The sequence below is a fragment of the Pelobates fuscus genome, chromosome 2, assembly GCF_036172605.1.
Source record: "Pelobates fuscus isolate aPelFus1 chromosome 2, aPelFus1.pri, whole genome shotgun sequence".
In the NCBI taxonomy this organism is placed as follows: Eukaryota; Metazoa; Chordata; class Amphibia; order Anura; family Pelobatidae; genus Pelobates; species Pelobates fuscus.
In genome coordinates, this window is record NC_086318.1 from 434,484,527 (window position 1) to 434,510,927 (window position 26,401).

General features: G+C 43.0%; 1 protein-coding gene across 1 annotated transcript in view; it reads right to left on the reverse strand.

The window, feature by feature from the left end:
- PLB1 (phospholipase B1) overlaps nucleotides 1-26,401 on the reverse strand; it is a 157,296-nt gene that overhangs the window by 107,950 nt on the left and 22,945 nt on the right. Inside the window, exons 5-16 of the mRNA XM_063441548.1 lie at nucleotides 23,696-23,736; nucleotides 22,867-22,910; nucleotides 21,743-21,797; nucleotides 21,202-21,253; nucleotides 19,890-19,967; nucleotides 19,379-19,441; nucleotides 19,020-19,102; nucleotides 18,629-18,695; nucleotides 8,772-8,855; nucleotides 4,841-4,912; nucleotides 3,028-3,114; nucleotides 2,593-2,659 (exon numbers count right to left, since the gene is read on the reverse strand). Of these exons, the coding sequence (XP_063297618.1) occupies nucleotides 2,593-2,659; nucleotides 3,028-3,114; nucleotides 4,841-4,912; nucleotides 8,772-8,855; nucleotides 18,629-18,695; nucleotides 19,020-19,102; nucleotides 19,379-19,441; nucleotides 19,890-19,967; nucleotides 21,202-21,253; nucleotides 21,743-21,797; nucleotides 22,867-22,910; nucleotides 23,696-23,736 (793 nt within the window). The remainder of the gene's footprint in view (nucleotides 1-2,592; nucleotides 2,660-3,027; nucleotides 3,115-4,840; nucleotides 4,913-8,771; nucleotides 8,856-18,628; nucleotides 18,696-19,019; nucleotides 19,103-19,378; nucleotides 19,442-19,889; nucleotides 19,968-21,201; nucleotides 21,254-21,742; nucleotides 21,798-22,866; nucleotides 22,911-23,695; nucleotides 23,737-26,401) is intronic.

Here is a 26,401-nt window from a genome sequence, read left to right on the forward strand (position 1 = left end):
TATTGACACAATTTAGACTTGGGCGTTCAGATTCGGCCAATGTCTGTATCTCTGAAGCACCATGCGGACATATAACAGTCGGTTATCATGATGGCCAGGCATGTTCATTTATTTGGTATTCGGAGGTCTTCTTCAGAAAATGGATGATGGATGAGAAATTAATGATAGGTCACTAGGGGACATCCACTTAATGTCGATTTTTATTCACAGATCAAGTAAAAAGTAACAATAGAGCAGTACAAAAAAGTATATTGATATATTATATAATTGCTAAATTTACAAAATACATAAATATAGATACTGAGGGGGGCGGAGCCGGTGCCCAAACGAGCTGGACGCGTCTCGGAGCTGCTCCGCTACTCAGCCCGAGAAAAGGTCAGCAAAACCCGAGAATACCTCGCAACCAGACCTCCACTGGAAGCTGCCTGAACCCCGACGGTATCGGGGGAAAAAACAAGACGCTGCATCCGGACCCGGGCTCGGGTTCTCAAGATATCGGCACTTACATGCGGACTGCAGCAAGGCCGACACACACCAAGATGGCGCCCGCAGAGGCTTACACACATCTGTCCTCGGACAAGGATAGCAGCACAACCGACCTCTCCCCTCCACCGAGGCGACGAACAGAGCCACTGGCGACCACAGCGCTTGGGGACTCGGCCCCAGCCACGAGGGCAGATATTAAAGCCCTGGTAGCAGAGATTCAAGCCATGTTCAAGGCAGACTTGGCGCCAATATGGGAGGAGGTATCCGCGCTCAATACCCACATGCACAAAATGGAGGAAGGTTTGACAGGCCACAAGCTCGCTCAGACAGCCACAGATACTGCCATAGGAGCGCTGCAGAAAAAATGTGCGGATCACCAAGCCCAACTAGCTAACTTGGAGGGCAAAGCCAGGGCACGCAACCTACGAATAAAAGGCATTCCGGATACTATAACAGACACAGAACTCCCCCACTACTGCAGGAGGCTCCTTGCCACCCTTCTAATGCCCAAGCACTCCAAACAGATAGTGGTGGACTCCTGCTACAGGCTTAATAAAATGACTACTGCAACCCAGGAGACGCCTAAGGAAGTTCTGCTCAAACTGGTACGTGACGCTGACCGTGGCATTATTATGGGGGCAGTAAGGGGTACTCCCACGGTGCCCTTTGAGGGTGATCAGCTGGCATTCTATCGAGACTTTTCCAGATGTACCCTGTCCTGGCGGCGCTCTCTCAAGCCCATAACCCAAGTGCTTCAGGAGAAATCCATTACCTACAAGTGGGGCCCCCGCAGACTACTTGCCAATAAGGCAGGGAAAACACACTCTATCTCGCACCCTGCTGAAGCCTCAACCTTCCTGCAAGCCCCTCGGCCTAGCGACAGCACAGCCACAGATTACAGCCCACCCAGCCTGGAATGTAGCAGATATCACCCCATTCGTGCCAAGAGGAGGAGCACCCACGACAGCAGCACTGCCACCCTGAACTTTGGGACTGAGTTTTGCCTGTGCACTACCCTATGCACGCTACCCCTCACAAAATCCTATAACTGTTGCCTTTTTCCTTTTTTTTTTTTTTATTTAAAAGGGAAAGAAAGTTGACTATGTTTATATATGTTTCTATATTTTATATCTGTTATGTTATGTTGCCGGCTCCGTAAGCCTTAGACCTAGCTCAGTACCAAAGCACCCCCCAACCGCCAACAAGCGACACGCCAGCGCAAAATTAGTAGCCCTCCAGGTGCCCAGAGCATAACCCCCGCCTTCAGTTACAACATAACAAAACGGGAACTCACACCCGGCTTCGAGGGCTCCCATACCCAATAATACCATAACTACGTGCCTCACTCTTGCATTGGTATCAGGGCGTACTTTACACTGGCCACAAGGCAAATACGGCCCAAGTTTACCGCCCCACCCAGTCACAAGCTCGAGGACCACAGACAGGGAAACCTGGGTAAACCCGCCTATACTAAAAATTAAAATTGAGTAGACTAAGCTAGGTGGCGAAAGTATCCATGTACTGTAAAAATTTTTACCTGCTGATCACAAAATCTGTTATATTGTTTGCCAACACTCGCAAAAATAAAGAATTAAAAAAAAAAAATATATATATATATATATATATAGATACTGTACATTTTGAACGAGCTTCGGACATTCCAAACAAATTTTATGTCGGGAGAAATGATTTGGCCGAACGTAACATTCTCGCTGTGTGCAAGTCTATTGGATTCAGGTCTTTCCCGCAGCCATTCACAGCCTTACCCTTCCAATCTTAATCTATTACATTGCAACCTGCGTGTTATGTGGAAACTCATAGGGCAAAATAGACTAAATATCTTGTTTAGAAGTGTGTTTCGATTTTAATGAGCAAACACTAGTGCAGTGATTCTCACTCCACATCTACATTGCTACATTTGACATAAAATGGAACTCTAGGTTCTAGGGAGGTGATGGCTACTCAGGGCCTCTAGTATTTTTACACTACTTTTCCCACGATGCTCAGTCAGTATTTTTCTGGTTTAGCCATTACTGCTCTATCAAATAAATTATGTAAAAACTAGCACCAAGCAGTAAGCATCTTGAAATTAATATTAATACTCACCAGAGGTTGGGACGCTGTCTGATGGAGATAGGTCAGTGCAGCTAAAACTAGATCCTATAGCCCATGGCTGTTAATAGAAAACAGGAATAAAATATATCATTAAACTATAATCATTACAGTCTAGCGTAAAGCTGACATAGTAACTGAACACTTTGTGCTCTTGGGCAAAAACATGGACAAAAAATAAGCATTAGAAGTAAACCTCCAAAGCAGCCAAACTAGAGATTTGAACATTTCTGTTGCGTTTTATTGTCTACATTTTACAAGTTAGTTGTGAAGTCTTTGTGAAGTCGTTGTAAAGTCATTACACTTCATGGAGCATTGTACAGATCACCACCCTATCCTTGGCATTTGCTCATTAGTTGCAACTGTACAAAGCGTCCATCAAAGTTACCACAATAATTTGCATGTTTAGAATCAGAACTTTCATTGTACCTGCGCGTTTCTCTCTTCTCCTGGGTTAAGCTGGGAGCTGAGCCATGTGTAAGGGCTGTTCTTGTAGGTGTTAATGACATAATTATCCTGCAGTAATAAAAGCAATATTTCACAGTTTAAGAACATGTAAAAACTTCATTTCAATAACTTAACTTCAGTTAACTAACTTCTAGCTTGTGCAATGCTGAATTTAACTAATGCAGCAGTTATTGTTCATTATTTAAAAACTAATTTATAGATATCATTTTAGAGATATATATCTGTGACAAACATATTAAGTGGGACATTGGTAATACAATCTATGTATCACGTAAAGGACTGAAAGTAATAAAGCTCATAATATTTGCGGATTCTGCAAGATAAACCTGCTCAGACCAGTGTTTTTTTAAATATGTGTGCATTATTCTGCTTTTACTGACTGTGAATTGACATATACCTTAATCCCAGACAGTACGTACAAGTCTCCTCGGGATTAGCGGAAGTTACTGTCCCAGACACCATATTGCTAATGATATGGTGGAAGAGGACCACACGAGAGAGATCCATAGAGATTATCTCCTGGCATATGGTCAATTGGGAGCGGGGCCTAAAGATGGCAGATCATACAAACAGCAGTTTCTGACTGACATTGTATCTCCTACCAAGTTTCACTCAGAAAGTTAATTTCAGAGTGATGATACGGTGGGGTGGGTTTTGTGTCACCTGTCGAGCTCAGTGTGGTCACGGAGGTGATGGTTTTGGTAGAATTTCCTTCGCTTAATAGTTTATTGTTCCAGCCATGAGATGTGATGAAATGTTTGGCTCCAGCCTGTTTTGAAGTGACCCCACTCATATTCTTTATAGTAGGTCTTATGTGTAAGTCTAAATATTGAATTTAGGAAGAGGCAACCATGTCCTTCCAGCTGGCCTGATTTTAAGAATTGTGGTTAATAGATTTTTTTATCTCAAGTTTTCAGATCTCCACAAGAAGCTTTGTCATGGTGATATGGGACATTGATCAGTTTAATGGCGTATCTGTATTCAGTCCTTGGTGGGTTCTGGTGTATGGAGCGGTGGTACATCTGGTTTGTGTGTGATGAAGCCTATATATTAATTGATCTGTGCTCGTCTCAGTTATTGAACAAATGATAGATAAATGACTGTGTCATACTGATTGGCTAGTGTTTGCCTTCTTGACTTGAAATAACCATCGCTCTATTTAATGTATATACTGTAGGTTTGGATATGCTGTGCGTTAGAACTGATTCTAGCTTCCCAGCACAGTTCTAGTTAGATGGTACGTTTAATGTTTGGTAAAGTGGTAGATGGCATCCTGGAGGGGACAGTCTGCAGGGTAAAGAATAACCGGTACATTTTTATACCATAGACTGGGGTGGGAAACCACACTCCAAAGCATCAGGGAAGATGTAGTCCACAATATATGGAGTGCCAGAGGTTGCCTGCCTACTACTGCCATAGACTGTAGCCATTTAAGAAATATGATTAATGTATTTTATTAAAAAATACATACATTTACGGTGAATAGCTCTACAAAAAAACTGTGATCCAGCAATTGCAAATAGACTTTCTATTAACAGATAAAATATGTTTAGGCTCAGGATAAGATTGATTATACACTAATTTCAAGACACCTTTCTTGAAGTTTGCAATTTTCAAGGTGGTCAGTTTTCAGAAATGACACACTGTGCCATGGACCTCTATATTCTTCCAGATATCTACCATTGGAGTAGAAATTCTAAGATGCCACAGCACCTTTGCCATTTGACATTTAGAGGGTCGAACTGGTAACCTGGCAAAGGTTAGTGATCCTTACCTGAACTGAGCACTCCACTTCATAAATGTCCCCATATTTATCAAAGTTCATTTCAGCTTTCATAGTTTGTGCCTGGGAATAAAAAAAAACATGGAAAAACAAAATATATATTTTTACGACTAATTGTAAAAAAAGATTTATACTTTATATAATCTTTTACTACCCCGTCAGCCTCTTATTATGTGTTAAACTCCAGAACAACATGATAACCATGACTAACAAACTTATACCATTTACATCAATTACGTATAAAAACAGAGGATAGATAGAAGAATATCGGTCTGAGTGTCTTCTGTTTATTCCTCGAAAGAAACGCTATAGATATATAGGAAATGGAGACACACCGTTTTCTGTGTTAATAAATAGATTCCCAAATTCCCAAGCTCAGGCCAGAACAACCTAATGAAGTTGTATAATTTATTTAAATGTTGCTACTATGTCCATCATGTGGCTGTTTGTCTGTTGTTTACTGTCTAGTCCCATGTTTCTGGATAAGACATTAATCTAATTTTATGCTTGGATATGGATTTAGTTTTGGCAGAAGTCTTATATTTATCTTATTATCGAATTGATTGCAGCCCATCCCATGCAGATATCACGATATCATCAGATGAAATCTCCGGGAGCTATCAAACCTGTTCTTTGAACTTGAATGGTATTTACACATAATGGTATCACACAGCAGGACAAATTATAGTTATCATTGTACTGGAATCAATTATCTCATGGATGAGCTAGACATATCCCAATATCCATTTTATTCATATTAATAAGAACTTCTTAAAGGAGCCCGTCAAGTACAATAGCCAACACAACTCACTGTTGATATAATTCTGCACGGAGGCTTTGAGTGCAGCCCTGCTAGTTGTCAATTTGAAGAAACGACTTCTAGACTCCCAAAGCCCCCTCCGTTCCTTAAGATGATTTATAGGGACACTATAGTCACCAGAACAACTACAGCTTATTGAATTTGTTCTGGTGAGTAGAATCATTACCTTCAGGTTTTTTGCTTTAAACCAGGGCTGTCCAACCTGCGGCCCCCCAGATGTTGCTGAACTACAACTCCCATGATTCGCTTGCTATCTGCTTAATTGAAAGGATCATGGGAGTTGTAGTTCAGCAACATCTGGGGGGCCGCAGGTTGGACAGCTCTGCTCTAAACACTGTCTTTTCAAAGAAAATGCAGTGTTTACATTACAGCCTAGTGATAACTTCACTGGCCACTCCTCAGATGGCTGTTAGAAATCCTTCCTGGGTCATGGCTGCCTAAAAGGCATCCAAACATTCAGTGTCTCTTCCCTCTGCATGCAGACACTGAACTTTCCTCATAGAGATTCATTGATTCAATTCATCTCTATGAGGAGATGCTGATTGGCCAGGGCTGTGTTTGAATCATGCTGGCTCTGCCCCTGATCTGCCTCTTTGTCAGTCTCAGCCAATCCTATGGGCAAGCACTGTGATTGGATCAGGCTACCACTTCTGATGATGTCAGCAGACTGCTAGTTTTTCTGAGTGAAACAGCATGCAGAGTTACAGCTTCAGGCATGAAAACAGTTAGATTTTGCTATATTTATGGAGGCATGAGGGGCCAAGGGGGGCTAGATGGGGGTTTTAACACTTTAACATGTTTGTGTTCCTGACCCTATAGTGATCCTTTAATTAATACGTTTCTCTTCCACATTATCTAAGACAAATGTTTGTCACATAATTGACAAATATATCCTCTGCAAATTCACTGAGGCTGATAGGGCGGCCCGTAAGCCACCCTTACAAACCACACTTTATACTTTTAATTGCGGCATCTCCAAATGAGGAATCAGGTTTTTGGTGCCAAGAATACTTCTTTTAAAAAAAATCTAATTACCGTATTTTTCCGTGTATAACACTATATAACACTATATTTCTTTCTAATTTTTTTTAGTCTAAAATTGGGGGTTGTCTTATACACTGAATGTCACTGCAGGGGTTAAAAAAAACACACTTGCGCGCTGGGCCTAATTTAACATGGCGCCTGACGCATTTTTGTGTTCCACACATATACCTGTCCTCCCTCCCCGCTGATCCACTTTTGTACCGTAGAGAATCAGAAGTGTGTTGTTCTCCTCTAAAATATAAAATTCTTCTGTTTGATGGTTAAAATTTGAATTTCTTGGGGGCGGGGCCTGACCATCATGGCCGACAGACGTGTGCTTGGTGAGCTCCTCACACAAACTACGAGAATCCAGCCACAAACTGGGATGTTGACCCCAAAAAAGCAACCAGCAAGCAAGCACATCGTACCTGACCGATGGGGAACACTCCCAGATGACTCCGGAGACCCGCCAGCCGACTTACAGCCGAGCACCGGTTCTGAGGCCTACCCTCGTGGGGGCACTCATGGGGGGAGGAAACGGCCGATCCTCCGCCCTGGGGCCGCCGAATTCAAGCAAGCAGCCCGTTCCCCCCCCTCTGGACCGGCGGGGGTCATCCCGGTCCCTGCTGGGGATACACAGACACATGAGAACGGTTCCCAGAGACACGCCGCAATCTCCCGCTCCTGTGCCGCATCCAATATGGCCGACGGAACGGAGAACTATCCCACAACGACTTGGGAAGCCAACTTTAACGCAGCCTTTAATAAGATCTGTGAGGCATTCTGGTGCCGGATCGCAGCACGAGCAGAGCATCAAACAGCAGCTCCCTTGGCGACTGGTTCCACTAAGCCAAAAGGCCCAGATACCCGCATGGAGGAAGCCGCAGTCTCAGCCACCCACCCTTCTTCTGGGCTGGGTACTCACCTGGAGACACCTCTCCTACGCCAGCCATACACCCGGGGAGACTCGAAGTTACCCTGGGCACATGATCCTCCCAACGGGATCCATGGCAAGATGGCACGAGTTCCCTTTAAGGCCTCAGGCCGAAGACAAGTGGCAAGCAGACTCCGCAAGTCCAGAAACCACTGGAAGCAACCTGCAAACAAGTCAGCTGTCAGAATCTCTGCCAAGGAAGAACTACCGAGTATAGCACTGCTGCCTTTCAACCGTGAGTGGGTTACACAGGCTCCCTCCTCGCTGCCCGACAACCGAGCACCCCGAGACCATCGCGCTGCCTCACCCTGCGGAGTGGGATAGAGACACTTACCAATGCCCATGCCCAGGTCCACAAGGACACTCGCTCAGCAACCAAGGACCTGCCTGGACCTGAGGGTCTTATCCATAATGGGTTACCCTTATCTAACATGCTTATTAATCTAAGTTATCTCTTACTTACCTGTCAATCTAATATTGTGTCCTAACATGCAAACGCTCAGATATTGGTTTATCACTGTACTTACACACCATTCTCAGTAATGTACCTAATAACACACACCCAGTAGCACCATGAAAGATGTATAAGCTATAGCAAAAAAGTCACACATTAACACTAGCTATTATCACTTATCAGTTATACTTGCACTCGAGTATGCCTCATTGCCTTTGCAACAGGCTTCCTACACTATGTGACATGCTGAATAGTTTACGCCTGTTTTATCATAGTAAAGTGCAAATCTCCGTGGCGATGCCTTATGTCTATACTAGTAACTATGCTACAGATTTAATCCCTTTGTTGACTAGTATTGCTATCTCCTACCTTGTTATTAACTACCTGATCACAGGACAATAGTTCGCCTTTAATTAAGCCTGAAAGTTTTAAAGTTAAAAATTGTGCAGATCCAGCCTATGCCATGTATATGTCAAATACAAGTTGTCGGTACCTGCTATTGTGGCATTACCTGCATGTATGTAAACCTTTGCACGCTAAAATAAAAAATTTTAAAAAAAAAAATAATAAATTTTAATTTCTTAAATTTGGGCTCAAAAAATAGGTGTCGTCTTATACATGGGGGCGTGTTATAAAGCAAAATACTTTAAAATGGTTTGAGAACAACCTGAGGATTTTCCCCTCTTCTTACCATTTTAAGAACCGGATGTAGCACTACAGTGAAATCGTCCCGTGTGTCATATCTTCCCGAACTTACAACCCGTTCCAGTGCATCCTGAAACGGAAACAAAGAGATGGAAATCAGTGTCCGCAGCAAAAACAAAACTCAATTATTGGCAGGATAGCAATGGTAAATAAAAAATAAAAAAATTAAAATTAAAAAAAAAACTATTCCCGTACCAGTAACTCACTACAATTCATCATATTAATATTCCAGCAAATATTCACTCACACTTACTGGGAGAAAGTGTTTCCTCCAATTCTAGAAGCATATCTAGAACTTTTATAAATATAACCCCAGAATTTCTGAAATCCATAGAGAGTGGGCACAGATACTCATTGAGTTTGTCTACATGGACAATGAGGCAACAATCACACAGAAGAGATGAGCAAAGCTCGGAGTGATATAGAATCCACTTTCATGGAGAGTGTTGTTTGTGTTTTTTTTTTTTGTAAATATAATTTTTATTATTTTGGAATAAGTAACGTCAAACATAGAGATTCAACATGGAGACTCGCAGGTCTCTAGCTTACACATGTACGTATGGGCGCGCAGGCCCGTTGAGAGAGAGACAGACCGGTCTCAACCAAACAGCATTATAAACAGCTCATCTAGATATTTAAGTCTCTGGATTAGTGGCATAGAATAAGACCTTCACAGCACCTGGCTTGGTAAACACTTTGCCCCTATATGCTTATGTGGGCAGCACTATCACCCCTTGGGTAGGAGAAAGCCCTATAGGCTAGCCTCACGGTCTGTGGGTGTTGCGGCATCTCCGCCCTGTGCCTAGGCTTGAGCATGAATGTCGCCTATCGGGACCCGACGTTCGTGTCAGGGTGTAGTGTTTAACATCTCTGACAGGCGTGATGTTGTCTGAGTGTGTGCGGGGCGTGTACCTGTCAGCCGCCTGTGGCCTAGTGTTTCGTTTCTTAGTCGGGGTATAGAGGGTTGTGTTCCTTGTCAGGTCTTGTATAGAACGGCTATGTTATCTTAACTTGGCCGTGTCTGTCCCTGCCTCCTCCGTGTCCTTTCAGAGCGTCTGGTTATGGGTGTCGGTTAGCGCTAGTTTGCTTGTGACAACTGTTGCCTATACTAACTTCTAGTTCGGTCTGTTACTCCTGTCAAGCCTGTCCAGTGTTTCTAGGTCGTAGACTTAGTCCTTCTTGGTCGGGGTGTGTAGGGAAGTCGAGGATAGAGGGTTGGGGTCATGGAATTGGGAGGGTGTCGGGTGCGTCTGTAGTCCCTTGTGGTCCGTTCCCGTCTACCGGTCTCAAGCGGTCCATAAAGTCTGGTTTGGAGGTCTGTAGTATCCAATGTGTCCACGTGTTGTAATATGTCTGTTGTGTGTTTGCTGCTGTGTGTTGGAATTCCTCTAGGGTTCGGAGGTCCTCCATATGGGTGAACCAAGTGGTCAGTGGTGGGGTTACGGTTTGCTTCCAATATTTTGGGATGATGGATTTGGCCGTGTTCAGTATTCGTATGGACAGTGATTTTTTGTATGCGGATCTCGGTGTCTTAGTATGGTGTAGGAGCATTTCTGCGGGCTTAAAGGGAGGTGGGTCATCTGAGAAAAGTTGTAGCATCTTGTGGATTCCCCGCCAGAACGGGACAATTCCCTTACATTCCCACCAAATGTGCAAGTGCGTGCCCCTCTCCGCTTCGCATCTCCAGCATTGTGGGGAGTGCGTCGGGGAGCTCGCGTGTAATGTCGATGGTGTGCGGTACCAGTGCGTCATGATTTTGTATGCCGTGTCCTGAGTCTTGCTATAGCTAGCGCAGTGGTGTGTGAGGTAGCAGATTTTGCTCCATTCTGTTTCGTCGAGTGTGTGCCCTAGTGCCTCTTCCCATTTTCCCATGAAGCCCGGCGTGGCCGTTGGTGTGTGGGTCAGTAGCATGTTGTATAGAAAAGAGACTCCATGTGCCAATGGTTGAGGTTCTAAGCATTCTCTTTCGAATGCCGTTGGGGTTCTCGTGAGTGGTGCGCCTTGAGGGAGTGTGGCAATGTAGTGGCGTAGTTGTCGGTATCTGAGTTGTGTCATAAATGTGTTTGGTGCTTCTCCTCTAAGCTCCCTCAGGGTTTTGATGCCGTCGGGTCTAGAGACATGTCTGAGCCTGGGTATGGAGTGTGGAATTATGGTCCTGAAAGCTTTCGGGTCCTGACCTGGGGGGAACTCAGGGTTGTATGTCAGAGGTAGCATGGGCGAGGGGTGTGTCGACAAATTGTGTTTTCCCTTCGCCCTCTGCCACTCCTGGATGGTGGCTCTCACGTATTGTGAGTGTGTTAGTGTCTTACTCTCTGGTCCTGGTGGTATCCATGGTATTATTGCTGTCGGCATCCCTGCCTCACCTTCCTCTGCTTGCTTCCAGAGCTTGTGTACCCCCTCTTTGGACCATTCCAGTATCCGCAGGAGGTGGCAGGCTCTGTAATACAAGTGGAAATCTGGGAGGGCTAGGCCGCCCCTGTTTTTTGGAAGTGTAAGTGTGTTGTGGTTTATCCTGGGTCTTTTCCCGTCCCACACGTATCTGCCTAGAGCGGAGCGTAATGTGGTGAAGAATGTGCGAGGGATTGTAATGGGGATGGTCTGGAACAGATACAGCAGACGTGGCAAGAAGTTCATCTTGACCACCTGTATTCTGCCCAGCCAAGAGATGTGTGGGTACGCCCATTCTCTCATGTCTGCGTGTAGCTGTGTGTGCATCGGTGTAAAGTTCTCCCCGTACATGTCCCCTGCCCGTCTAGTTAGCCAGATGCCCAGATAGCGGATCTTGTGTGCTGCCCACCGGAAGGTGTAGCTTTGTCGCATGTGTGTTGTCCTGCGTTCTGGTACGCTGATGTTAAGTATGGATGATTTTGTGTTGTTAATTTTTAAGTTAGATATGGTCCCGAAGTCGTGTAGTGCCTTTAAGATGTTGGGGAGTGAGATCTCCGGGTTCGACACGTAAAATAGCATGTCATCTGCATATGCCGCGATTTTTTGTTGGGTCTTTCCTACCGTCACCCCTGTGATATCTGGGTTTGTCCTGACGGCCTGTAAGAGTGGTTCCAGTGCGAGGACGAAAAGCAATGGGGATAGGGGGCAGCCTTGACGGGTGCCATTCCGAATTTCGAATGCCGTTGTCAGCGCCCCGTTCACTACCACTTGTGCGGATGGCTGTGTGTATAGGGCCTCTATCCAGCCTCTAAGTCTGGGGCCCATGCCGGCGTGTGCTAGCGTTCTAAACATGTATGACCATCCGACTCTGTCGAAGGCCTTCTCCGCGTCTGTGGACAGCAGGAGGAGGCCCCCGCAAGCGTGTTTCTGGCTGTGTATCAGAGTGAGGGTGCGCATAGTGTTGTCCCGTGCCTCTCTCCCCGACACGAACCCCACCTGGTCCGGGTGCACCAGGGAAGGCACGTGTGGTTGCAGTCTGTTGGCCAGTGTTTTGGCCAGGATTTTAAGGTCACAGTTGATGAGAGAGATGGGTCGGTAGTTTCCGCAGTGGTCCCCATCTTTGCCCTCTTTTGGGAGGATGGTGATGTGGGCCGCGAGTGATTGTTTGGGGAAGCGGTGTCCCGTCCTGATGGCGTTGTATGTGTCTACCAGGGGGTGTAAAGTATGTCCGCAAATGTTTTATAGTAGCTCCGGGGTAAGCCGTCGGGGCCTGGGCTTTTGCCCGGTTTTGTCTGTTTGATTGCGAGGGCCAATTCTTCCAGCGTGATCTCCTCTTCTAGGAGGTCAGCCGTGTTTTTGTCTAGTGAGGGTAGGTCTTGCGTAGTGAGATAGTCATTTATTTTACTCGTCAGGCGGTCGTCGGCAGCCTGTGTCGGTGGACGGGGCAGATTGTATAGGTTGGCATAGTATGTTTTAATTATGTCCTGGATCTTCGTGGGTAGTCTGTGTAATGTGCCTTTTTCGTCTCTAATGCGCTCTATATATGTCTGCTGTCTGCGTTTAGCTAGCATCCTAGCGAGTAGTTTGCCACTTTTGTCGCCGTGTAGTGCAAAGAACGCTTTGTGTCTCAATGCGTCCCTGAGATGTCTCTTCAGTAAGAGTCGGGTCAATTCCCTGCGGAGTGTAAGGAGTTTGTCTTGTAGTGCGTGCGATTGGGTGTCCTTGTTTTGTGTGTCTATCTCCTGGATTTCGGTGAGAATTGCGGATAACTCCGCTTCCCTTCGCTTTTTCAGCATGGCTCCTTTTTGGAGGAAGTGTCCTCTCACTACGCTCTTGTGAGCCTCCCAAAGTATAGTCGGTGTCGTTTGTTCGGGTGTGTTTATGGTGAAGTACTCTCTTAGTACGGTGTTAATGTCCGCTTTAATGTCTGGTTGCGTTAGTAATTGTTCATTTAGGCGCCATTTAGTCACCTTTGGTTTGTGCATTGGGGATGTTATTGTGATGGAGATTGGCGCGTGGTCCGACCACGTCACTGTGCCTAGCTCCGCTCGCTCAACTAGTGGGAGGTGAAAGTGTGTCATAAAGAAGTAGTCAATCCTGGTATACGTGTTGTGGGGATGGGAGAAGAAGGTATAATCCTTTTCATCAGGGTGGTGGGCCCTCCAGCAGTCAATTAGTTTTTGTTTTGACAGGAGAGTTTTAAGTGCCGTTAAGTGTTGAGTCGGGATATGAGATGTCCCCGAGGAGGAGTCCCATCTTGGGTCCATAGTTATGTTAAAAACACCCCCCAGGATGAGTACCCCCTCCGCAAATTTCTGGAGTTCGCGTAATATGTGGGATAGGAACCTATAGTGTCTCTGGTTGGGGGCGTAGATGTTGGCGAATGTGTAAGTTTGGCCCACTATCTTCCCCTTCACGAATAAGTATCTGCCCTCCCTGTCCGTCAGTGTCTCCTCTTCCAGGAAGGGGATTCTCTTGTGCATTAGGATCGCGACCCCTCGTGCCTTTCCCCCCTGGAAATCGCTATAATACCCCTTCGGGAATCTGTGGTCGTGGAAGCGGGGTCGTGCCCCTTCTCTAAAGTGTGTCTCCTGTATGTATGCTATGGACGCTTTTAGAGTGTGGAGTTCGCGTAGAGCCGTCGACCTCTTTTCAGGTTTATTAAGCCCTTTGGCATTGATGGACACTATTGTGAGGGTTGCTGGTGTGAGTGACATGATTGGTGTGTGGCTGTATGTATGTCTATGTCTTCAGTCGTTTGGTCTTGGGGCGTAGGATGGGAGGGGGGGTGGGGGGAGGTGGGGAGGGTGTAGGGAAGTAAGGGGATAAAATAGGTGTATGGAGTAACCGTCACCTAGGTGACGTTAGGGTTATGGCGTCGAGGTGTATATGTGGGCCTGGGCCGTTTCGTGTGCCCAGTGCCCCTCTCACCTGGATGTGGCGCCTATCCCGTCGGGGTGTGGGAGGAACACCGAGAAGTGTCGTGACCGCGTGGGAAATGCCTCCCCCAGGTGGTCCGGCTCTCGATCTCTTCCTAGTCTAGGTGGTCTGGAAACATCTGTCTCCTACGTCTCCCTGTTCAGTGGCTCTAGTCGTGTTCATAGGTGGCTGTCCCCGCCTATGGACGTCTCTGTGGTCGAATCGTCACCCTGGGCATATCTTCAAATAACACAGGAGCAAGAAACAATAAATATTAACACAATTAAACCTTCACAAACATTCATTCAAATTGTTACTTTGCGGCTTTGTGGGCCGGCCGACCCCCTCCCTCTCTCCCTCCCCTTCCACAATGAGATGGTGCTACCGTAGTATTGTAGTTTTGTTAATGCTAATACTTGCAAAGTTGGCCTTAGATCTCCCCATGCCTTCAGTTACCCCCTATTACGCTAGCTCGTGGTGATAGGTGTCCCTATGCCCTGTCAGCTCTACTGTGCTCTGGATGGATATCTTAAATGTTCTGTGCATGCATTCGTGTCGGTGTGCGAGGTGGTCCGCATGGGGCGAACTATGTTCCCCTTTCCTGTATATCTGTTCTCTAGGCCTCTCGGAGTGTCCCCCCCTCCTCCCGTCTCTAGCCCCCTACTCTACAGGCCAGTTATCTGACCTGTCAGTTCCCAAGTGGACCGGGCCCACGCCTCTCCTGCCCGCTCCTGTCGGGGTCATCACGGGCCCTGTGCGGGAGAAGCGTTTGCCCAGCCCAGTCGGCCTCGGCCTGTGCTCGCCTCCCTCCCGGCCTATGCGTTGTCTGTTACCGCTTGGCTGTACCTGCCCACCCTGCCACCTCCACCCCCTCCCTCAGGTGGTTTAGCCAGTCCTGTATTAAGAGTCCAGCATATACTTGCAAGTCTTTCTGTATGGGCGCCGTCTCGGTTGTGGCCGGGGGCGGCAGTCCTGCAGTAGGTTGTAAGTTGTGTAATGTCCAGGCCGCACCCGGGGTTCCGTATCTCTGAGGGCGGGTGTCTCCGAGTGAGGGGTTTCGAAGCTCTAGGGAGAACATTAGGCATAGTCCATAAGGTGGGCATTCCCTCTTGTCAGAGCATGGGGAGCCAGTGTGATCAGTGATTGTCCGATTCTGTTTAGGATTTTGCTATTGTGTCAGGGGAGTCTCTTCTCGTGGTGGTCGGCCGGTGTCGTCCGCCATCTTGGCGCGTGTCGTCGACCACTTCAGAGTTGGGCCCCCGAGGGCCTCAGCGCCTGTTGCCGCGTAGTTCTCCGGATCTGCGTTCTCTGTGGTTGAGGTAGAGCCCCTTGAGCAGGGGTATATGGTGCTAGTGGGTCCGGCCACTGTAAGGGTGCCGGCGTGATATGGAGTTCCTCTGCCAGGACATTCAAGTCTTGTCTGTCCTTCATCAGGAAGGGGCCCTTTGGTGTTTGTACTTGCAACCCCGTGGGGAAGCACCAGCGGTAGCGCAGCTTATTTGCTTGTAATTGTTTGGTGAAGGGGCGTAGTGCTCGCCTGTATGCCAGCGTGGCTGGTGCCAAGTCGGGAAAGAGTTGTACCTCAATATCATCCAGGTGTACCGTTCCTGCGTCCCTGGCCTTTCTAAGTATGTCCTCCTTGAGTTGGTAACTCATCAGACAGCATATTATGTCGCGCGGTGGGGTCCCTTCCGGGCCTTTGGGCCGTAGAGCCCTGTGTGCTCGTATAAAGTCAATGGGATCCTGGTGTGGGCGTCCCAGTATGGAATTGAATAGGCTAGTCAGCGTGGCCTGCACCGGGGCGGAATTGTCTGTTTCCTCCGGGATCCCCCGGACTCTAATGTTCTGTCTCCTACCGCGATTATCCAGGTCCTCCATATGGCCCGCCATTTGCTGTAATTGGAGGGTGTGGAGTCGTAACGTGTCCGTGTTCGCGGACTGCGCCACAGACATGTGGTCGCAGTCCGCCTCTACTTGAGCGACCCGTTGGTTTAGGCCTCGGATTTCCTCCTTAAGCGTTTGGAGCTCCGTCGAGATGGAGGTGCGGAGTTCCGAGTTGGCCGCTTTTAAATCGGCTTTCGTGGGTAAGTTGCGCAGCATTTCCATCCAGTCTGGGTGTTGGGTGGCTGGATTGGCTGTCGGGTTGTCCGCTATGATCCCGTCTCCGTTTGGTGTGAGTGGGAGCGGGTCCTCTGGGGCTCGTGTAGGCCTGAGGGTCTGTGTCCGCTTGTGCGGTCAGGAATTGCCTCATGGAGGGGTTTTGAGACCTCCTAGGGGTATCTGCTTGTTTAGGGGGTTGAGATGGTCGATTTGTCTTGCCCATTTTCGGGGTGAAAGTGTGCTTTAGGCGGTGATTTTGCGGAGCCTTTCAGGGAGCTCTAGGTCTATGCTGCCATCTTCTTCAGCGTCCAGGCCACGCCCCCGTTGTTTGTGTTTTTAATACTTTGTCCTTAGAGAGATCTAACATTGGAGAATGCAGATTAAGAGACACACTGTCTGCTCAAACATCACAATCCCATACTGTGTGTAACTATCTGTGTGTCCTCTGTGTAAGAAGAGCATACCGCGCTGGAAACACATACTTCACTTTGTATCACATAAATAAACAAGAACTAACCAAAGTTACATATCAGCCCTTCTTACAGTTATAGTTTAGATACAGACAGGGATTACAAAATAGTGAAATATTTCAGGGTGTATGGGAGGTTACTGTGCAGTATCTCTGTATTTGATGGTCCCTTGATTTGTGATAGATAACAAGGAGCAAAGTACATGAAAGGGACTGGAGGATATAGGAGATGCGAGGAGCTGGAGAGAATACAGTGGGGGTTACGGAACAGCGGGGCTGGAGAGAATACAGCGGGGCTGGAGAGAATACAGCGGGGCTGGAGATCATACAGCGGGGCTGGAGAGCATACAGCGGGGCTGGAGAGCATACAGCGGGGCTGGAGAGCATACAGCGGGGCTGGAGAGCATACAGTGTGGCTGGAGAGCATACAGTGGGGCTGGAGAGCATACAGTGGGGCTGGAGAGCATACAGCGGGGTTGGAGAGCATACAGTGGGGCTGGAGAGAATACAGCGGGGCTTTAGAGAATGCAGTCGGGGTTAAGGGACAGTGGGGCTGGAGAGCATACAGTGGGGCTGGAGAGAATACAGTGGGGCTGGAAAGAATACAGTGGGGTTATGGGACAGTTGGGGTTACAGGAGAAGAGTTAATGAACAAGAAAGGTGTAGGGTACGACTGGATTTTAAAATACGATAGAGACTTTATTGTAATTCAAATTGTTTCCCCTTTTAATGGGTTAATACAGGAAATGGGTGACTTAAAGCGGACTGGTCACAGCCATACAATATATCAGCCAGTACAAGCCAGAAATATAAATATCGTTAATAAGCCAATGACATTGGACTTTGAAATATAGATGGCCTGCGATAAATGTTATTATCTCCTGGTTCTTCTGACTCATGCCCCGCTCTGAAAGTTTGATGTCTCAGATAATAGGAGAAAGGTCGGAATCAGTAATAGAATGTCCATTTGGGAGATGGAATGTCAGATAGACCACGCTGTTATCTGCCTGTTCACATTGGCAACTCTATTTTTATCAGATAGGTTCACAGCACGTCAACAACTATATTCAGGTATCTGCAACTGATACAGTGTATTCTATAAAGAGAGATTGCAAGGATATGTTTTATCTTGTTTTTAAGACTCCATAAGATCCTGATAAAACACGCAAGCTCCAGATACCCGTGTTGTAATAATAATGGATAGAGCTGGCCTTGGGGGAAAAAAAACATGCAATTCTTGACGTATGTTTATTTTTCTTCAGCATCACCTTTTAACAGGACTTTTAAAAATGAACTCTTACACATTGCCCGACGCATCCGTCTGTACAGAATTTGTGATTATATCTCATTAAACATTTATTATAACCCTTAAATGTCCCGGCATTTTCTAAACGAGAGGTGAAAAGGATAAACGGGACTTTGGACAGATGAGAGAATAACAAAATAGCTCGTCCTACCAAAGGTGCTGGAAGGCACAAGGCAAAGTAACAGTCTGTAACCAGTTATGTTAACGGCTCCGAAGGACCATTTACCAAAATTTCTAAAACTGATACATTTTCAAATATATTTTAGAATTTGAAAATAATATTGCATTATTTAAAGAAGCATATATTTTTAATACTTACCTAGATCTAGAGGTTATTAGTTAAACAAAAATTGTACATTGAGGCAATATAACAGAACTACATTTTGACATTAGTCCTTAGCTAGAATTTTGCATTTTCTTTAAGTTTTGTTCTTTTTTGTCTCATTAATTGGCTTGAAAGAGAAATAACATGCTCTTAGACATATAAGATTTCAACATCAAACTTTTTTTGTTTGAAGTTCTTAATTTGAACATCAAAGGCCTGGCCATCTCCCCAGACTTCCTCTGGACATTGGGAGGGACATTTTTGAGTAATTACGGGCTGATATTCTGCTTTAGTTTAGAAAAGACATTTTAATGCCTCTAATCCGAAACTCCTTACCTGGAATGTGAAACGGAACATGGCTTTGGCATAATCGGAGACCTTTTCGAAGCTGTTACATTCCTGTCTGGATGAAAAAGATTGGAACATGAACCGTGAGAGAAGGGGATATAACAGCACCCTACACCCAATGGTATGAGACCCAATACATACAGCAAAAGGAAATTAACATTCACAATTAGGACTCGGGGACTCTGTAAGGCTAATGTTTCTGGGCTTTCATATAAATCCTAAACCACCCTGGAGACTACACGTGTATTGTAAATAGGAATGATAAGCGAATCATTGGAAAAAAAGAAGAAACTGGCACTCTGTGCCTTGAATGTAATTGGACATTTTATCCCTTCCCTGGAAATGAATGAGAATGTTGGCAAGAAAGCCCTCTTCTTACCTTATCTCCGAGTGGCTGGGATGAGACATATAATGTCCTGTCAGTTCGGTTAAATCCACCACACTCACAATGGTTTTTGGCAGCTTTAAATAAAAAAATAAAAAATAAAAATCAGACTGCTGAAACCTGTATTTGGCATGAATTAATATGGTGAATATATACATTGATTTATGCAGCCATTGAGAGATGTTTAGTGTAATCTAATCTGGAACACTGAAAACAGACAGACAATTCTCAATATAGCAATTATTATCTGTGTCTGTCTGTGGGATATCAGCAGGTATAACAGCCAACTGCCTTTTACCCAACTCCAAACTCTGTTTCTGTGTACTTCAGGAGATACCTTCACAGCTACTCACCTGTTGATGTAAATAGTCGAGGACATGGGTCAGTGTGGCTATAGATTCCTGGGTGAGTTCCCTCTATAAAAAAGACAGAACAATGGAAACATGTAAATCAAAGGCTCGGTCTTGGATCCTTGTATCATTTCATATCATGCTTGTTTTATATGTGAATTGAGACTACGCTCTGTCCTTCTGGTAAGAGAATGCTCTGCTACAGCTGATATTGTAGGTTCAGACAGGCATTTGGGGGTTACATAATGTCTGTAGTTGTACCTTTTAGAAGGGTCACTATCATTGAGGTTCATGAAGGAGTCATGGAAGGTCTACAGGAGAAGGCATATCATCTATCATTAGCTGAAGATGATGGGAATTGTTGATACATTTTTATCAGCCACTGATGTTTATTTTAGAATGGTACTAGTGGAAGCAGTCATGTTTAATATACCGGTAATTTATTCTGCATTATTATTTTCTTCATCCCTGGTTTTTGGTATTAATTATGCAATGAGTATTGTCTTCTCTTTACCTGATTTAAGAACCCGCATGGATCTGGTGCTGTGACAAATATCATCACCATCTTCCAGTCATTTTCAAAAGAGGCCACCTGAGATGGAAAAAATAAATTTAACAGACATATAGCCATGCTTAACATTTTATTCCATTTCAAAATGGTAACACGAACACGTTATGTGCTATTGATAATTTCATGGAATGAGTTGCAATCAGAAAAATGTCTTGCTAATATTTGGGTACTTAGGTACAAAGGGCTCTTTGCTCTTTTTCCTAAACATCCAAAATATGTGAACATATCCTCAAATCTTGGAACTGTGGAACACCAAAGTTAATTTCCTTAGGGTTGTAACTTTTTAATGATGACAATATAGAAGGGAGTTAGGATTAAGAAAGTTGGTAGAGGTGATTTGTAAGACGTTCGTGCCAAGAAATTACATTTGTTGTCTCCCTGAATTTTAGTTAAAGGTCAAATTTGTCTCATATTAGGAACAAGTTCCCTCAAAAATGGTTGCACTTGGAAGTTTAATGTTGAATGAAAAGGATCTGGTGAGATTTCTCTGAATGGAGCTTCTGAGCTACATCTTCCAACTTGGGTAAACTCAGATCAGAGATGATAATCAAAATGTAAAATCTCAGCCCACTACCAACCTAAAAGGCCATAAGATTGGCAAATGAGCATATGGTTCTAAGCTACTGATAGATTGGTGGATATGGGATATATCGATGACGCTTAGCACCCTCTGTATATCTTTAGACATGAATAATCCTATGATGGGGAAACCTTATACATATAAAAGGTATACTGTTTCTTTTTCCACATGTCCGCCATAGTCTATACATCCAGAAGAATTAATTGCCAAATGTTAATATCTGATGTACCATTTTGATTTCAACGTGTGATTGTTGTACGTTTTACGTACAATGTATGTGTATGTTCTACTCTGCTTTTCTTGGACGACATGTGCCGGTTGATTTGCAACACGATGATTGGCACTTTTGTATCCATATGTCTGATACTCTTTACTAAAAATAAATTGATTAAATAAATTTCAGTAAACTGTTCACCATTAAAGCTGAAAATGTGAATGTGATTAATGGATGGGTTTCATTGTAGACTAATCTGAGTTTTATTGAGGAACACAGAAATAAATTGTCAGAGTATAATGCTAGGAGACCTTGGGATTGTTTGTGATGATGACTACCAGTAAAGGTCAGGAAAGTTAATAAATGGCTGGTACTGATAATAAACACTCATAAACATTCAAGAAACCTGCTTTTTTATTTAAAGTGTTTTGATAATAATCATTGAACACAATATAACTTACCATATTTTGTTTCAGACTTTTGATCAACGCCTCAGCTTCATCTTCAAGTAACCTACATATAAAATTAAATATATTTTAAGGCCGAAGCTGTGCTATATTACAATTTTACAATTATAAGAATATACATTAGAATGCCACCTTTGTTAGTTCTTAGGAGACAGCATATTTAATAAATACATTAATACATTTTAGTTTTTATATCAACAATATGGAATTTTAAGTTGAGACATGCTCCGGTATATAGACCGTTTCTAGTTCTAAAATATAATTCCTTGATCTGATCTCTGCTCAGTAATTTGTCTGAAATGAATTTATAAATAAATGGACTTTAAATTTATGCTTAAAAAGGCTGAGAACACCCACTGATGCTGTTTAAAAATAAAAAATTCAAACCGAAAGAATGGCAAAATTGAACCTTAAGTTATAAAGGCATCAACTTTATCTTTCATGAATACCTAACAAAAAAGCAACTCTGCGTTTTGGAAATCCTTTTTTTATTATCCATATTTACAGTTAAATGTATATCTCTGTGATGACTTACGGTTTGGGGGGAGGTGAGATCTTGGCCACAGCTGAACCCAATTTTAGACCCACAGCTGTAAGAGACGATGATATTGCAGATCAATACAAAATAAATATGACCTACTACTACGACCTTTTTAGGAAGTGGCAGACTATGACATGATAGCAGGTCCTGCACATAAACAGATATAAGTGAATATGTCCATCCAGTCCAGGGATTCTCAAGGCACACTAACAGGATTTAAATATGTTCCAGTTTTGTTCTAATGAATCAAAGTTTGAGAAAACCTGGACTGTTCGTTTGAGAACGAGGACTGGTTTGGTAACCACTGTCTAGTCGAACCATTCCTTATGTAGCTACGTGCGTGTTTTATTGGTTAATATATTCCCTGAGGGTTCTGTAAAACTGAAACAATGTTACTTCTCATGTCAAAACCTTTATTGTAAAAATGTATTTCTTTCCAAATATCAGAAACCTAGTCAGCTGACTCTATCCCAAAAAACACTTCTATTCCTCCTCGGAACCAGTGTAATGTATTGAGTTTAGCAATTCACAATTCCGGACAAATTAACAGTTCATCTATAGAAAAAAAAAATGAATAGGAACCATTTGATAGTAGCTGTCTATTAACAGAGATTGGTACGAATTGTTCTAATTTATTTTTGGGATGGATACAGTGCATCACATGTGCAGGAAATATTACAGTGCTCCCATGACAGATTAGTGGGTACACATGTGGCAACATGCAGCCAATGCGTGCGGATTCGGCCATAGTAAGTGATAGGATGCCAGGATTGGGTGACTGACCTCAGCCTCTTCCTGGTTTTAGTGACAAATAAAAGAAATGCATCAGATTCCCAGGACAATTTTAAGAAGAAGAAATAACTGAGGTAATAAATAATTTTGTAAATACATTTTCATTTAAATGTATGTTTTATTGCATTTTCTATACAATGAATAAAATGCATGAGAAAACAGTTGGGGCGTGTCCCTTCCAGTAGAAGATTTTATGTTCTCACTATGTATTGCAATATTTTCCGTTATTTAATAATAAAATAGGTTACAAATTTCCTTTATTTTGAACATTTGGAGCAGGTTTGAAGCACTATAGCAGATTGAGGTCATACAGCTATGATACTCACATGATTCGGTGAACTGACTGGCTTTGCTGAGTGCTCCCTCCAAGCTAAAAAAAACCAGATGGAATATCAAAAGAAATAAACTTTCTGACATTAACTCGAGTACTAAACACAAAATCAGCCAGACTGGGATACACACAGTCATGGTAATTGGACTGCTAGCTAGAGAATGTCAGAACGGATCAGATTCAAATTCCTCTCCAAATTGCAGCGAAAGCATGGATTTAATTGCAGAGATCCTCAGGACTATCTAAACTACCAAAATTCTTATCATTCACAGGCAGCGCCTACAAAGTTACATTAATTTGACCTTCATAGGTACTCAGATTGACCCTCTAAGGTTCTCAGATTGACACTCTAAGATACACAGATTGACCCTCTAAGGTACACATATTGACCCTCTAAGATACGCAGATTGACCCTCTAAGATACGCAGATTGACCCTCTAAGGAACACACATTGACCCTCTAAGGTTCACAGACTGGCCCTCTTAGGTACACATTGTGACCTTCTAAGGTGCACAGATTGACCCTCTTAGGTACACATTGTGACCTTCTAAGGTGCACAGATTGACCCTCTAAGGTACTCAGATTGACCCTCTAAGGTACATAGATTGACTCTCTAACTTACGTAGATTGACCTTCAGAGGTTATGCGCAAAAATTAACTCAGATTCAACCCTCTAATGTACACTCAGTTAAACACTCCAACATACTCTCAAACTGAACACTCCAGAACTACCTAAACCTTCTACTGTATATTCAGGTTGCCCTTCCAGTGTACACTTTCAGGTCAAACTCCATATAAAGCACAATAAATGGGCATGTTCTCACCTCTGTAACCAGTTTGATTTCTTGCTGATTGACTCAGACGTCTGTAACAGAAATAGAAATGTATTGGCCCCAAAGAAATACACCAGCTGTACAGTTATTACTTGTACATTGTTGCAGTAGTTTATACAGGTGGAAACTGGTTGCAGACAGAAATAAGCAATATATTAAAGGGACACTATATTCCCAAAACCAACTTTAGCTTAATGAAGCAGCATTGGTGTATAGCTCACGCCCTTGCAGTCTCACTGCTATCTGCTAACTTATCAGTTAAATTACTTTGTTTATGCATCCTTAAGCACACCTCCCTGCAAATGACTTACACAGCCTTCCTGATCACTTCCTGTAAATAGTCATCTAATGTTTATACTTCCATTATTGCAAATTCTGTTTCATTTAGAATTTCTTGCTAGACCCTGCAGGAGCCCCCCCCCTGTATGTAATTAAAGTTTAATTTACAGAGTAGGAGATAAAACCTTCTAAAATCAGTTACAACTGATTGAAAATGAAACCATAAACAGAAACAAAAGTGATTATACTGCTAAATTACAGATAATTGAGCAGTGAAACTTCAGAGGCATGATCTATACACAAAAAATATATGGAAGTGGTCAATAAAAAAATAAATAAAGATTTTTTATTTAAACAGAAAAAATAGTTCTGGGTAGATAAAAATAATAAATGAATACTTTTTAAACCGGCAAATAGCTTTAGGGAGAGACCTTACCCTGGGCTGGATAATAAAAAGAATATTATGGAATTGGGAAAGTGGAGGGGATATTAGAGACACAGATTTCATGATTATTAGAAAATATAGCAATAGAGATAAAACATCTTTAGAGTCCAGAATTGACATTCTAATATATGTATAACTGTGTCAAATGGTATATTTGACTTTTACAGTGTATCAGTGTATAAACATAAAATATATATTTTTAGACATGGTATAATGAGCTAAAAGTGAATAATTATAAGATCAAACATAAAATACAGATAAATACAATAAAAAGAAATACATAAGAGCATAAAAAATGGTAAAAAAAGAAATAAAAAGAAATATAGAAATAGGAATTATCTCCATAGAATATTTGAAAAAGTATATTTTATAAAAAATTTAAGAAAATGTAAAAAGGTCAAATCTACATTTCATCAATTTGGGTCAAGGGTTTATAAAAGATAGACCCAATACATTTCTTTTTTGACCTATGATTTTTTTTTACATCGCCACCTCTCCAAGAAATTTTAAATTTCTGGATTCCAATGCATTTATTGTGGATTAGAAAATGTTTCGATACGGAATGATTTGGGTATCCTCTGATTATATTTCGACAGTGTTCACCTAGTCTGGTTTTTAAACATCGAGTTGTCATTCCAACATACTGGAGGCCACATGGGCACTCCAGTAGGTATATAAATATTTTGGTATTGCAGAATATAAGGTCTTTGATGGGGTATGTTTTTTTAGTGATATTGGATGTAAAGTGTGTAGTTTTGGACTTAATGTTTGGATCTGTAGTTTTGCAGACTATACATCGATTGCATTTTAAAAAAAAACCTTTAGATTGAGATAAAAAGGATAAGGATTGGTTGGAGGTGGTTTTGGTGTAATTTTTGGTTAAAATAGATCTAAAACCAGGGGCACCTCTAAAAACTACGTTGGGTTTATCTGGGATAAATTCTTTGAGAGTGTCGTCTTGTTTTAAAATGTGCCCGTGTTTTTAAATGAGATGTGGTGATGGTGTCTATTGAAATGGTTGGAGTTAGAGTGTTTATTAGAAGTGTGTGTTCTAGGTTGGTTTTGGTAGTTGGAACTGGAGTGAAAGGAGGTATCTGTGGTGTATTTTTTGTTGAGATGATAAGTTCTTACTTGATTTTTAGCGTAATCTTGTTTATCTAGAATATATTTCTTTATTTTTATGTGTTTGGTGTCCATTTCAACTTTTTCTATTTTGTTATGTATGATAATGGAGTTCTGTTTGTAGGCCTGGGCTTCTGTAAATGGTAGGAGTTTTTCTCTGAGTGCGTTTATGTCTGTATCCAATATGGAAAGATTTTTGTTGTATTTTAAAATGAGGGTTTCCATAAGGCCGAATGTATAGAGTTCTTACTTATTATTCCAATCTTTCATAAAATCGAAGTCTTCTTGATCTGAGGTCGGTAATTTGAAAAATCTTAGACCTCTTGGTGTTATTCTTTCGTCTATATCATTTTTTAAAGTTGCAATCTCCCATTTTAATTTGATTTTATTGGTAGAAATTGCTCCCGTGACGAAGATTTCAATGAACAAGCCTTTACTCTTAAAGAAAAATGTATCGATAAAAATGATTCCCTAGATAACCTTGACAGATCTCTCAGCAGTCAAACAAAAAAATAGATCAGACCTCTTAGAATATAAAACTAAAATTGACAACGATTTCTCTTTTTTATGACGATCATTTTTAATTTTAATAACAAGTCACAATATGAAAACAAATCCTTAAAAAACACTGGCACATTTTAAAATAAGACGAGACTCTCAAAGAATTTATCCCACATAAACCCAACTTAGATTTTAGAGGTGCCCCTAGTTTTAGATCTATTTTGAACAAAAAATGACACCAAAACCACCTCCAACCAAACCTTACCCTTAAACTACAGATCCAAATATTAAGTCCAAAACTGCAAAATTTTCATCCAATATCACTAAAAAAAACATACCCCATCAAAGAC